Source organism: Ovis canadensis, chromosome 12 (assembly GCF_042477335.2).
Source record: "Ovis canadensis isolate MfBH-ARS-UI-01 breed Bighorn chromosome 12, ARS-UI_OviCan_v2, whole genome shotgun sequence".
NCBI classification, from domain to species: Eukaryota; Metazoa; Chordata; class Mammalia; order Artiodactyla; family Bovidae; genus Ovis; species Ovis canadensis.
This window is the reverse complement of record NC_091256.1, coordinates 64,419,463-64,434,172: the sequence shown is the minus strand read 5'-3', so window position 1 is coordinate 64,434,172 and position 14,710 is coordinate 64,419,463. Positions and strand designations below refer to the sequence as shown.

At 43.4% G+C, this 14,710-nt stretch overlaps 1 protein-coding gene across 6 annotated transcripts in view; it reads left to right on the top strand.

Moving 5' to 3' along the window:
- PRDM2 (PR/SET domain 2) overlaps positions 1-14,710 on the top strand; it is a 131,849-nt gene that overhangs the window by 21,094 nt on the left and 96,045 nt on the right. For all 6 annotated transcript variants that reach the window (XR_011247554.1, XR_011247553.1, XM_069544903.1 and 3 more), the window contains one exon: positions 13,495-13,612. Coding sequence is in view for 3 of the 6 variants with exons in the window: in XM_069544903.1 (XP_069401004.1) it covers positions 13,495-13,612 (118 nt within the window). In the remaining 3 variants the exon portion in view is untranslated. The remainder of the gene's footprint in view (positions 1-13,494; positions 13,613-14,710) is intronic.

The window sequence follows — 14,710 nt, the reverse complement described above, 5'->3', positions numbered from 1 at the left end:
GCTGAGCCACCGGCAGCAACTTAATATACTGATCAATCATCCATGGTATTGTCAGTAATGAGTAGCAAAGCAATTTAGCCTTCCAAACTTGTTCTGAAATTTTACATACTGAAATACGCTTTTAATCACTGATGCTGCAGATCCAACTCTTAGAATTGTAATAAGCTGTCAGAATAATGGAAAGATCCAGAGTGCATTACTTTAGCTGTTCTGAATGTTCTCTCGTCCCCTCTTTTGTCCTGCATAGACTGGATCCCATGTGTTGTGAATTCTGCCTGCAGGGAACTAGACAGGCAAGGGCTGTGCTTTGTAACTTACCTTCTCTTAGAGGGAGACAGTTAAAAAGCAGGATGACAAACAAGATAATTTCAGATAGTGAAAAATGCTGTGAAGACGGTGAAATAAGGTAATGTGATAAAGAATGATGGGTGAAGATGGGGGAAGGTTCTCTGGAGTACATGGTCAGGGAAGGCTGTTCTGAAGAACTGATTAAAAATAGAACAGAGACTCAAGTAATAACCAGGAACCAGATGTGTGTAGCTCTGGGGAAAGAAAATTATTGGCAGTGTGAACAAATAGTGAGTGCATAGACTGTGAGGTGAGAATGAGCTTGCTGGTTCAAGGAACAGAGAGCAGTCGGGGCTGGTGCTCGGTGAGCCTTAGGGCCTCTGGATAGGATGAAGTTGATGTGAGAGGTGAGGGCCAGTTTTGTAGGACTTCCTGGGTATTCTCAAACGGTAAAGAATGTGCCTGCAATGCAAGAGACCTGGGTTCAATCCCTGGGACAGGAAGATCCCCTGGAGAAGGGCATGGTAACCCACTCCAGTATTCTTGCCTGGAGAATTCCATGGACAGAGAAGTCTGGTGGGCTCCAGGCCATGGGGTCGCAAAGAGTCAAAGATGACTGAGCGACTTACGCTTTCACTTCACTTTTAAGGGCCATGAGAAGTTATCTTTTATTCTGAATGCAATGGAGGGGCCTTCCCTGGTGGCACAATAGATGGGAATCTGCCTCCCAATGCAGGAGACATGGGTTCGCTCTCTGGTTCAGGAAGCCACATGCATCAGAGCAACTAAGCCCACGTGCCACAACCGCTGAACCTGTGCTTTGGAGTCCAGGAACCATAGCTGCTGAGCCCATACAGCTAGAGCCCCTGCTCCGCAATAAGAGAAGTTAACGACAGCGAGAAGCCTGCACGCAGCAACAAAGACCCAGTGCAACCAAAAATAAATGCATTAAAAAAATAAATGCAATGGGAAGCCACTGGACAGAGACATACTCTGATTTCCGGTTTTGTAGAATGTCACTTTTCCTGCCCTGGGGAGATGAGATTGTTAGTGAGCAAGAGTGTGCTAATATGTTTGTTCACTATTAACACCATACTTGAGGACAGTTTCTTCAGCTGGACAGCCTAATGGACCTGCCAGCCTTCTGAAAGAGGACACTTTTTAATGTGTTTTTGGAACTGTTTGACTGCTATTCTCTTGCAAAGATGGTGTATGTGATTTTCTTGTTCTTTGTCTTATCTGCTTATCCTTTCTGCAGTTTCACTCATTCCTTAACCAAGTACAATTTAATGCTATTTCAGGAGACTGAAGCTCGTTTTATTTTATTTTTTTTCCCCAGCATCTAGAACAGTAACCAAGAATATTGTTTGCAAGTCTAAACAAAGAAGAATTTTCATGGAATTTGAGTGTTTTAATACTCTCTGATTCAGATGTTTTTGCTGGTGACAACAATTGCTGTGGTGATTAGTATTAGTCTGTTGTGCAGGAATATGTATTGTATTGTGAATATACTATGTTGTGTACTTAAGGGATATTGAATCTGAACTCTCCTGTCACCTACTGCTGTTGCCCCCCACCCCCCACCTCCACCCCAGTGCTGGTTTTGGTCAAATCGATATTTAAGAAACGAGGTGCTTTAATTAAATAGGTTAAAACTGATACAGTGACTTGCAGTCAATCTCTGGGTGAAGTGTATAAAAGGAGTTACTGATAGAAATTTAAGTGAAATGTCAGTAAAGCTTGTTTCTTCTTATACTCTTAAAAATGAAGACATTAGTATGAGACGTCACATGCAGTCTTATGTAATAGCCAGTGCCACTGCTCTGCTATGTGCTAAACCCAGTGTCTGTATCTGAGACTGTGGAGAGCAGATGGAGCAGACTGGTTCCAGGCCACATGTGGTATTGGATCAGACCTGTGGTCATTGTGAGGACCAGAGTGGGCTTTGCTTAGGGAGATGGGACATTTGTGGAGGTTTTTGAACAAAATAATGCTTGACTTGGGTTAAAGAAAAACCTTGAAGAATTTTTTCTATGGCATTGACATTTTTGTTCTTTATTTTCTTGGAGCATTAAACTTTCATTTTTGTTGTTGTTGTTTAGTCACTAAGTCACATCTGACTCTGTGATCCCATGGACTGCAGCACACCAGACTCCTCTGTCCTCCCTCTGTCTCCTGGAATTTGCTCAATTCATGTCCATTAAGTTGGTGGTGCTATCAAACCATCTCATCCTCTGCCACGTCTGTCTCCTTTTGCCTTCAATCTTTCCTAGCATCAGGGTCTTTTCCAGTGAGTTGGCTCTTCTCATCAGGTGTCCAAAGTATTGAAGCTTCAGCTTCAGCTTCAGCAGTAGTCCTTCCAATGAATATTTAGGGTTGATTTCCTTTAGGATTGACTGGTTTGATCTCCTTGCAGTCCAAAAGACTCTCAAAAGAGTCTTCTCCAGCACCACAGTTCGAAAGCATCAGTTCTTCGGCTCTCAGTCTTCTTTATGGTCTAACTATTACATCCGTTCATGACTACTGAAAAAACCAAAATTTTGCCTATATGGACCTTTATGGGCAAGGTGATGTCTTTGCTTTTTCATAGGCTGTCTAATTTTGTCATAGCTTTCCTTCCAAGGATCAAGTTTCATTTTAGCATGATTTAAAGAGAGAGTGTAGGATTCACTTAGTTATTTTACTTTAAAATCAACTTTGAGGTGTAATTTACATATAGTAAAATATACTCATTCAAAAGAGTGTTCGCAAATGTTCACACTCATGGCACTACCCACCACTCTCAATATATAGGGCATTTCCATCATCCTCAAAAGTTCCTTCTTGCTGCTCTGCACCCCTCAGCCTCTACCCCAGGTGACCACTAGCTTGCTTTCTGTCCCTGTGGTTTGGTCTTTTCTGTTCAAGACTTCCAGGTAAATGAAATTATATAGTATGTGTTCCTTCGTGTTTATCTCCCTTTGGCCAGCATATGTTTTTGAGACTGATCCATTGGTTCTGCATATTAATGGTTTATTTATTCCTTTTACAGGAAATCTTTTATGGGAGACCATCTAACCATCTAGAGAAATCCATTTGTAATATTTCTAAAGATTTGGTGAAACTATGGGATGGCTGCTGTCTTTCATTTTCAGTGTCTCTCCTGCTTTTTTTGTAATCCTAAAAATGTATGGTATAAAATATCAAAACCACTTTTGCTGTTGTAGCATATCATTAATATAGAATTTTATTTTTTGTAGGTAACTCTAAATACCAATTTGATGTTAAAGACTTAAAAAAGCTTTCCAAGTAAAGTGATTCCAATCTGTTATAACTTGAACCTCAATTAGAGAACGTGTAGTTTAGGAAACTAATGCATTGAATAATGACAGCACTTAAATCTCATTTTGAATCATGTGTTCTACTAGGTAAATAGCAATTTTTATAAAATCCAGGACATTGTCTTTTGGTTAGCAAATGTTAGGTTATTTCTGAAATTTGAAAAAGAAATTAGCAACTCGAACAGCATTTCCTTACATAACTGTGGAGGGCACTATGACAGGAGGCTTACCTTTCTTTTTGTTCAGATGTTATTGCTTCGTTAGAGAAGGTTACAGGGCAGCTGAGCTCTGCCTCACCTTTGCTGTCTTGTGACTCATATTTCTCCTTCAGTCCTGGCTTTGCCTCTCCAGCTGTGTGAACCTGGGCAAGTCACTGCCTTCTCGGTGTTTGTTCTCACCTGCTAAATAGGGATAGCAGTGGTTCCCATCCCATGTGATTGTGGGCAAGAGTAAGCAAGTAATAAATGTGAAGCCCTGAGGCTTTATCACATCTTGTCACGCCCCAGCTCCAAACCCTGCAGTGCCCCACGCTCTCCAAAGGCTGGTCTCTGAGGCTTGGTGGTGAAGGTGCTGCAGCACCTGGTGGCGGCCGCCTCCGCTTTCTCCTGGCTCACTCTGACCTGACCTCTTTTGGTTCGTAAACTTGCCAAAGCTTTTGTCTCCTCAGGATGTTTCTCTGGAACACTTAGTCCTCCCACATGGCTCACTCTTATCTTTCAAGACCAAGTCTCTCTCATCTTCTCTGAGATGTGCCTGCCTCACCCCCAGCTACCCTAACTAAAACAGAGTTCCCTCCTTATCTCTGATTATCACAGTCTTCTTTCACTGGTCCCAGTGGGAACTCCCCATCAGTCTCCTGCATTAGCAAATAGGCAGGACCCCGCCTCCTCCTTGTTGCTTTCTTCGGTTCCTAGGGTAGCTGGTGCTGGCACAAGGGGCACCAACTGGACATCTGTTGGAAAAATGGGAATTGCTGTGCTATTTCAGGTTTAACAGATGGGCAGCGGGCATCGGAGGGAGGGATCAGATACAGCATATTTTAAAGGCTCACCAGCAGTGTTTGACTGTTGACCTCCCTCCGTTCCCTGAACCTTTTCCTGGCCTTTCTGACACCATGCTCCTGGTGCCCCTCCTGCCTCTGGGATGTCTTCGTCTAGGTCTCCTCTGCTCCTTTGACCCTGAAACAGTGGTGTCCTGAGGGCTGGTCCTCACCATTCTCTTGCTCTCTGCTTCTTGGTCTCATCCACTTCCTTAGACTCCGTTACCAGCTGAGTCCGTCTCCTCTTAAAGCCATCATGGCTCCGGTACCTCCTGGCACTTGACTGTCAGACACTTGTTTGTTTGATTGCTCACAGTGACCACTGCTCTGAGCGAGGCATCTGTGCTGGGCTCTGGGTGTGAGGCAAGTGAAACAGGCCTGCCCTGTGTGTCTGGGACCTGTTTGCTAGCGAGACCATCAACCAGGCCAGACTGCAAGTGTGTCAGAGTGTAGTGTGCAGTGAAAGGCAAGAGTGGGAAGCAGGCCTGATAGGGACCCTGCTGGGCAGGACTGTGGGGACAGGCTTCCTCTGGATGGGGAGGGGCATACAGTGCGCACACACACACTCCTTTGGGAATCCCCAGGCCTTTGCTGAGATCGCAGCAGCCCCACCATCACACAGACACACACACACTTGTTTGGGAATCCCCAAGCATTGCTGAGATGGTAGCAGTCCCACCATCTGGGGCTTAGAAGCAGAAGGTAAGAACTCTGTTTTCCTTGTCCATTCTTACAGGAGCCCAAATGGGACAAAAAGCTGTTGCCTTTAATATATCTCAGTTTGTTCTAGTCTCTTTTACTTGTTGTTCTTTAGTGATTAGCCATGAAACCCTTAAAAAAAGCCAAACCCTTGTGCCTGTAGGGGAACAGCCCCTCCCATCGTACTTAGGAAGCTGTGAGGGTGAGGGGGCCTGACTCTGTGGCTCCGGCCTCCTTCCTTGATCCTCTTGTCACCACACACTCCTGTTCTCTGCCTCTTGGTCCTGAGCTAGGATATGCCAGAAGGTCAGGGGTGGTCTTCCTTAGTCCAGCCATCCTCAAGATTTTTGTTTACGTCAATTATGTATTTAGATATTTCCCGTGCAATTGAAACAGGTTTTAGGGAGAAATAGATTCACAGGAAATTGTAAAAGTATTAATAGTAGAGCCTTGTGTGATCCTTTGCACTCAAATTCCCCTGATGGTAACGTTTTTACTCCAGTGCAGTATCAACAACAGGGAATCAACATGGTCCAGTGATACTAGTCAGACTATAGGCCTTATTCATGACTCAGAATATTGAAAACACAAGGTTAAACAATCACACATTCCATTAGCCAGTGGAATGATGACATCATCATATGTCAAAGGCTCCAGAAAACTCCTGAGAGTACACACCTGAGAGTCAAAAAGGCAGGTGGCATCTTAGTATGATTATAAAAATGGCCCTGACCATATGGATACCCGAAAGGGACTTTCCAGGCATCTCCGGGTTGCAGTGATGGTTTAGTAGTGAAAATGTGGACACCTGTATGGGTTTACTTGGCTCCATGACTCTGTGATATGGGAAAATTACTCGACCGGGCTCCTCTGAGGCATGGTGTTTGAGAGTCTTGCCCCTGAAGCCGACTGTTCGGGTTTGAATCCTAGCTTTGCCACTTACTGGCTGTGAGCACAGGCAGGTTTCAGTTTCATCTGTAAAATGTGGTTATAACAGGACCCACCGCCGGGTGGTAGTGTAAAGATTACATGAGGTGCTGCAGAAAGAGCTTGGAATTGTGCCTGGTTAGTACCTTAAGTACTGTCAGTGTTTGCTGTGAATATGGTGAGGACTCTCCGAGGCCATGTGTGGAAAGTGCTTGGTAGCACAGAGTTTGGCCCAGAGGAAGGCGTGAGAGTCCTGTTCCCTGAGCTTCCGCCATCCAGCTTGGAAGGTCACCCTTGTTCAGAGGATGAGTATCACAGGAAAGCATAGAGGACCTTTGAGAGGCTCTGCAGCAAAGTCACAACTGGAGACTCCAAATACCTGTAAGGTTTTTTGTGTTAGGAAGCAGAGCAGGAGCAGTCCCTCTGCTGGTGGTCTTGAGGAGGAGGGCTGGGTCAGCTGTGTTAACCGTTGTGTCTTCCCTGCCAGCATGTGCCAGCACTTGGGAGGTGTTTGTTAGTGACTGAGTGATGGGCAAGATGCTTGTGGCCATTGATTGGGGCAGAGACGGGATACTGACTTTCTTTCACTTTGAGATAGGAATTTGTGACATAGAATTAAGGAGATCAGTTAATAGTTAATAACTACATAGCTTACTAACTTAATCTTACTATGTTAAATCTGATACTACCATTCCAGATCAGTTCACTGATAACTTGTTTCACTAAGTAGGGAATTCAAGAGTTCTTATGCTTTTTGTTACATAACAGGTAAGTAGAGACTCCTCATAGTTTCTACTGTACTTGTCACAGTGATCAGTTTCAGAAATCTTTGAAATGGGCCTGGGCCTTGATTCTGGGCTATTTCAAATTCTACAAGATGTTGCTGTGAAAGTGCTGCACTCAGTATACCAGAACATTGGAAAACTCAGCAGTGGCCACAGGACTGGAAAAGGTCAGTTTTCATTCCAACCCCAAAGAAAGACAGTGCCAAAGAATGCTCAAACTACCACACAATTGCACTCATTTCACATACTAGCAAAGTGATGCTCAAGATTTTCCAAGCAAGGCTTCAACAGTACGTGAACTGTGAACTTCCAGATGTTCAAGCTGGATTTAGAAAAGGCAGAGGAACCAGAGATCAAATTGCCAATATCTGTTGGATCATCAAAAAAGCAAGAGAGTTCCAGAAAAACATCTATTTCTGCTTTATTGACTATACCAAAGCCTTTGACTCTGTGGATCACAGCAAACTGGAAAATTCTTTGAGAGATGGGAATACCAGACTATCTTACCTGCCTCCTGAGAAATCTGTATGCAGGTGAAGAAGCAACAGTTAGAACTGGTCATAAAACAACAGACTGGTTCCAAATCAGGAAAGGAGTACAGCAAGGCTGTATATTGTCGTCCTGCTCATTTAACTTCTACGCAGAGCACATCATGAGAAATGCTGGACTGGATAAAGCACAAACTGGAATCAGCATTGCTGGGAGAAATATCAGTAACCTCAGATATGCAGATGACAGCACCTTTATGACAGAAAGCGAAGAACTAGCAGAGATATTACTTTGCCGACTAAGGTCCGTCTAGTCAAGGCTATGGTTTTTCCTGTGGTCATGTATGGATGTGAGAGTTGAACTGTGAAGAAGGCTGAGCACCGAAGAATTGATGCTTTTGAACTGTGGTGTTGGAGAAGACTCTTGAGAGTCCCTTGGACTGCAAGGAGATCCAACCAGTCCATTCTGAAGGAGATCAGCCCTGGGATTTCTTCGGAAGGAATGATGCTAAAGCTGAAACTCCAGTACTTTGGCCACCTCATGCGAAGAGTTGACTCATTGGAAAAGACTGATGCTGGGAGGGATTGGGGGCAGGAGAAGAAGGGGATGACAGAGGATGAGACGGCTGGATGGCATCACCGACTCGATGGACGTGAGTCTGAGTGAACTCCCGGAGATGGTGATGGATAGGGAGGCCTGACATGCTGCGATTCATGGGGTCTCAAAGAGTTGGACATGACTGAGCAACTGAACTGAACTGAACCGAAAGAGCCTCTTGATGAAAGTGAAAGAGGAGAGTGAAAAAGTTGGCTTAAAACTCAACCTTTAGAAAAGTAAGATCTTGGCATCTGGTCCCATCAGTTCAGTTCAGTTCAGTTGCTCAGTCGTGTCCAACTCTTTGCGCACTTCATGGCAAATAGATGGGGAAACAGTGGCTGACTTTATTTTTCTGGGCTCCAGAATCACTGCAGATGGTGACTGCAGCCATGAAATTAAAAGATGCTTGTTCCTTGGAAGAAAAACTATGACCAACCTAGACAGCATATTAAAAAGCAGAGACATTACTTTGCCAACAAAGATTTGTCTACTCACAGCTATGGTTTTTCCAGTGGTCATGTGTGAATGTGAGGTGTACTGTAAAGAAAGCTGAGCACTGAAGAATTGATGCTTTTGAACTGTGCTGTTGGAGAAGGCTCTTGAGAGTCCCTTGGACTGCAAGGAGATCAACTAGTCCATCCTAAAGGAAATCAGTACTGAATATTCATTGAAAGGACTGATGCTGACTGAATCTGAAACTCTAATACTTTGGCCACCTGATGCAAAAAACTGACTCGTTTGACAAGACCCTGATGCTGGGAAAGATTGGGAGGAGAAGGGGATGACAGAGGATAAGATGGTTGGATGGCATCACTGACTCAATGGATATGAGTTTGAGTAAGCTCTGAGAGTAGGTGATAGACAGTGAGACCTGGTATGTTGCAGTCCATGGCGTGGCAAAGAGTTGGACACGACTGAGCGACTGAACTGAATTGAACTTGATTCTAGGACAGCAGAGATGGGCCTCTGGGAGGCTGCTGGCTCGTCTGGAGGGAGGAGTGTGCAGCCTGGCCTCTGCCCCTCTCATTCTGTGTGATTCATGTCTCTCCAGTGGCATTACCCTGCGTCCCTCCCCCGCCACAGCTCTGGACATGTCGGTCTCTTTGCCTGTCTGATCCCTGAATTCACCACACTTACTCCTGTCTCAGCAAGGTCCTCTCCTGGCCTGTTTTTCCTGCATGTTGTCATCCAGTTTCTTTCTTGCTTCTCGAGAGGTCTCCCATGAGCACTTTGTCTGAAAGACACCTTTTCCTTTCTCCCTTCACTGTGTCCTGTTCTCATTCTTGGTTTCTCTTCAGAGCATCAATAGCTACCAAGCACTGTATATCTTTGTTTAATTTTGTCCATCTTCTTCACTAGAGTGACACAGTATTGAGGTATGTGTGATGCTTAAAACATTACCTGGCTCACAGAATGGACTCAGAAATCTTGTAATAAATCGAGACACTTCAGTTTCTTTTAGAGAAAATCAACCTGAGACGTAGTCCCAGGCCTGTGATTCTTTAGTGTACAAACCAAGGTTACCCTGTTTGGATTATAGTATTACATGTAATATATATATAAAACCCCAGTTTCCCAATTATGGATATGGTGAGAAGTAAAATTTTCTTTTAAATATGCTTTTGTTCCAAAGGTTTACTTGTCAAATGATTGCTTGAAATTGAGAGCGTGCCACATTTTCTGAAAAAGAATCCTTACATTGACCCAGAAATACCTATCTCAAATTCAGGCATGTATAGAGAAAATACTTTCAGATAGATGACTCAGCTGTGCTTTCCCAGCCTTCTTTTTTCTAAAAAGTTTAAGTTAACTTGTAAGAATCACTTATTCATTCAAGTATATAAGTGACAAATGTTTCAGGTCTGCTGCTGAGTATTGAGAATGGAGCATGGAGTAAGGTGGATGCCATCTGTCTTCCTTGCAGTCTGATGGGGGAGGTACAGTAAACATAATTATACAAGCAATTATTTAAAATTGTGATAAGAGCTATGAAGGAAAAATAAGGAAGGAGAGAGGATGGTTCTGTTTAGGCAAGCCATCCTACCACTACTTCTGACTTCCTAAAAAATGTTCCCTGCAGTTTCCAGCAGCAGGCATCACAGTGGGGGTTCTGACAGCTGGAGAGGTGAGAGGACGGCCCTGGAGCTGGCCAGTGTCTGGAAGGAGGTCCTCGGGTTTTAGTTGAGCCCTGTTGTAGTGTGAAGGATACTAAAACAGGAAAAAAGCATTCCTCTTCTAACTAAAGGAGCCCAAATTAAAAATCATGGATTTGCTAAAGGCAAGTAAGTATGTATATGGGAATTTTTCTTGTTTCTTTTTCCTATGGTACTTCTGCTGACATCCTTTATATTCCCAGGTGTCTCAGAAATTTTAATATAGATGGTCTCCAACTTAGACTCAAGTTACAAATTTCTTGTGGAGATGACCACTGCCTTAGGTTACCATCTCCTGTTGACATTTCTGTGGAAATTTGGAGATTTTAGGGCAGAAGTTGTTAGATTGTATTTCAACAGAATCTTCCTTTTGAACTCTTCGCTTTGCTGAGGTATAATTGACAAAACTGTAAGATACTTAGACTGTGTGTACATTGTGGTGGTTTGATATACCTACACATTGTGAAAGGATTCCTACTGTCCAGTTAATTAACACACCCATCAGCTTGCATATTTCTCTTTTTCTTTCTTTTAGGGAGGAGGAGGGAGCATTTAAGTTCTACTCTTTTAGCATTTTTAGTTCTGTAATACAGTGCTATCAACCAGGGTCACCATGTTTTACATTAGGACCTCAAAGCCGATCTAGCAGAATTTTAACTGTAAACACCGCAGTGGTTATGGGCTTGGGCTCTGGGGATAGAGACTCAATTCCTATCCTTGGGCAGCTTGGACCACTTCCCTAAGCCTCAATTTCCTCTTCTGTGTGTGTGTGGTAGTGGGGCAGGGAGCTGGGAGGAGGCACTAACAGGGCCTTCCTGTTGGGCTATCTGGAGTAAACTGTCTTACACACAAGATGGTTAGCACAGTGCCTTGCACTGAGGCCCAAGGAAGTTCCAGTACACGTTGAGTCTTTGAGTAGCTATCGTAATAGTGCCTGGAAGTATCAGTTTGAATTAGCTGACACACTGTCTTTTCAAAGTTCCTGGGAAGGTTAGATGGTGTCACATCCTTTAGAATCTTTTCTAGGGTTCACTCTGAAAAAGAGGAAGGAAATTCCCACTTACCATACTAACTGGCTAGGTGCTAATGACTGTGGCTATGGCCTGTTAATATTGTTTAATTTATCCAAGTTAAAAATAATTATTATGTAGCTTGGATATCAGTTACCAATGTAATACCTTTTCCCTCTTTTGAAAAATTTAGTCATATTTCCAAAATTCTGGTTTATAGATTAAAATTTTTTAAAAATGAGAGTACTGTATTCAGAAGTGAGAAATTTGTGTGCTAAATTTATTCACACTTTAGCTACTAAAAAATACCATAAGATCATTTTCTGGGGCAGTTTTGATATTCGCATGTTTAGGAAGGTGTTGAACTTGTGCTTGGTGATACTGTCAGGACCAAGGCCTAATCAAGCAGGATGGAAGTGTGTGTGCTTCTGGAGTACACACACCGTCACATCTGCCCTGTCCAGGGAACGATCCCCAGGCCTTATGTGCCCACTTTTGTACATTCCAACTCAAAATAGCAGAGTAGACTTTGACTGGAGAAGGCAATGGCACCCCACTCCAGTACTCTTGCCTGGAAAATCCCATGGACGGAGGAGCCTGGTGGGCTACAGTCCATGGAGTCGCTAAGAGTCAGACACGACTGAGCGACTTCACTTTCACTTTTCACTTTCATGCATTGGAGAAGGAAATGGCAACCCACTCCAGTGTTCTTGCCTGGAGAATCCCAGGGATGGGGGAGCCTGGTGGGCTGCCATCTATGGGGTCGCACAGAGTTGGGCATGATTGAAGCGACTTAGCAGCAGCAGCAGCAGCAGACTTTCACAATAATTTGCTTGTTGTTGTGGGATCTACTTCTTTCCAAGCAGCCTGTTGATATTTTTTTTAAGTTGAAATGCTAGGAGTATAGAAATTTGAATGATACTCTCTTCTTGGCACAAAGCAGTCTTAAAACTACAAGATCGTCATTGTGGGAAAATTACTCATTTTATCTTGGAGTTTGCTGCTTCCCTGCTGGCACAGAGACAGGAGAGAACCTGCCTGTGATACAGGAGATCCGGGTTTGGTCCCTGGATTGGGAAGATCCTCTGGACAAGGGAATGGCAACCCGCTGCAGTATTCTTGCCTGGTGAATCCCATGGACAGAGGAGCCTGGCAGGCAATAGACCCTGGAGTTGCAAGGAGTACATGACTGAGTGACTTAAACTTCCACTTTGCTGTTTGCCTATGTTGGTCCCTTTGAAAGTCCTTCAGAAATATTTCCCTTTGCGAAGTAAAATAAAGAACATTCAGACTACAAAACCTATCATTCTTAGCAGGGTCGTGATCTGCACATCAATTCTTTAGGGTCTATGTGGTGCCAGTTAATAGCCACCTGATTTTCCTTTGATTTGAAAGTTAGTTTTAGAATAACAGTCATGATCTATGAGTTGACTCGGTTCTCCCTTTTCTATTCCCTTAGATTTCTATTTTTTTTCCATTCCTTCAGATACAAATGTAATAGGAATTTTATATAATACTTACAATGAATTTTCGCATATACTTAGTAATTTCTAAATTCTCTATTTCTCTGAGACTGTAATTTTGAGGAGGTGTTGCTGTTTAGTTACTTGGTATACGGTGATATAGTACTGTTTCCTGGAAAGGTCACACTTCCGTGGAGGGCCCAAAATAAATTGTAGTGTTCTTGCTGGAAATTGTCAGGCTTTTGTTGGTGGAGGAATGAAAGCGTAGATGGGATGGGGGTCCAGTTGGCTGGCATGGCCTTTACAGCATGTGCCAAAAGTGTTCACTTAAATAGGGAGTGTTAATTTTTTTTTAACATCCTAAGATGCTGATGGTAGTCTTTGATTTAAAAGTAAGCTTAAGATGTAATTTGCTACCAGATTCTGTGGGAGATTAAAACAGTATGGTGCCGAAGGTTTACATATTTTTAAAATGGTCACAGGTGGCTGGAGCAAACGAAATGAACACAGATGTGCTTGAAGGTTACCGTGGTTTCCTTTGGAGACTCACAAACAAGCAAAAAAGCACCTTCTGAAATGCTTGACATCATCGTTTTAGTCTGGCTTGCCAGCTTTAGGTTTCACTTACATTTTTGCATATTTGTTTATTGGACCAGAAAAAAAAGTCAAAACAGAACTGGGTTTTCTTCTTTTTGGTATTATCCTTCTGTTTCTTAACTTGCAGAACGCAGCTGAGCCTGTGGCAACCACGGAGACCCTGGCCGAGGTACCTGAACATGTGCTTCGAGGACTTCCGGAGGAAGTGAGGCTTTTCCCATCTGCTGTTGACAAAACTCGGATTGGTGAGTGCTAGGGTCAGGGGAGGAGAGGGCAGGGAGAGCGGGCTGTGGCCAGGCTTCCTCTGGGGGCTTCTCAGGTGGGGAGCTCACTCCAAAAGCAACACATATATACTCTTGGCTTGTTTTGAAGAGTTTGTTTTCTAGTTAAGAATCCAGGGTGGACAGGAACACCTTCGCACACACCCACCCTCCTTCGTGACTCAGCCTGAGCGGCCCCTTCCTTTGAGTCTCCCCAGGGCTCTTCTTCCCGCAGAATATATTGCTTCTGCCTCTGATCTCACTGTGATTTGAGTGTGATGATGGTATTATATTTATTTCATTATTTCGTATTTGTTTTCATATCCATCACTTGCATTGATTGTGAGTGCCTTCATTTCTTACTTATCTTTATGCCTCCAGTAACTGATGCTCTTCATGGGCCTCAGTGGGTATTTGAATGATGAGCATGTCCCAATGCTTCTTCCTAGAATTTCTTGTTGAATATAGCCAAACTTTTTTGTATTGAGTCTTGTTTTTGTGTTCTAATCTTTAGATAGAAGGCTAAGGAAATAAGTTACAAAAGTTAGAGTACAGTCTTAGAAGAAATCACGTTTATGTCCTGTTTTCTTTTTTAAAGGTGTTCTTCTGATATTCTGATATATATGTGTGTGAATAAATTTTTAATAAATGCTTTTCCTAATTCTTGCTGAGAATTATTCAGTGAGTAATTTGTTCATGAAGGTGGTTGATTTTATCTCTCCACTAATTAGTTATTAGCTGGGATATCAAATGGGATTCATAGCAGATTTACAGGTGGTGGAATTAGTTCATCATGGCTGAGCCAGTGGCTGAGACCACAGCCTTCATCTGTACATGAGGAAACTGAGCCCAGAAGGCAAGGGAGCATGTTCAGAGCAGTGCTGTCAGTAAGAGCTGCTGTGGCACTGGGTCCATCGACACGGGTGTCTCCTGCTGTTTTACCCGCTGCTTCTGCATCTTGTTTGCCTTATGGTCACTGGGAAGACTATAGAAATACCCCTGAGAATACCACAAAGCAGCATACGTCTTGGTTGGTTTAAACTCTGAAGAGTGAGTTGTTTAAGCTTTCAGGAAACAGAGCAG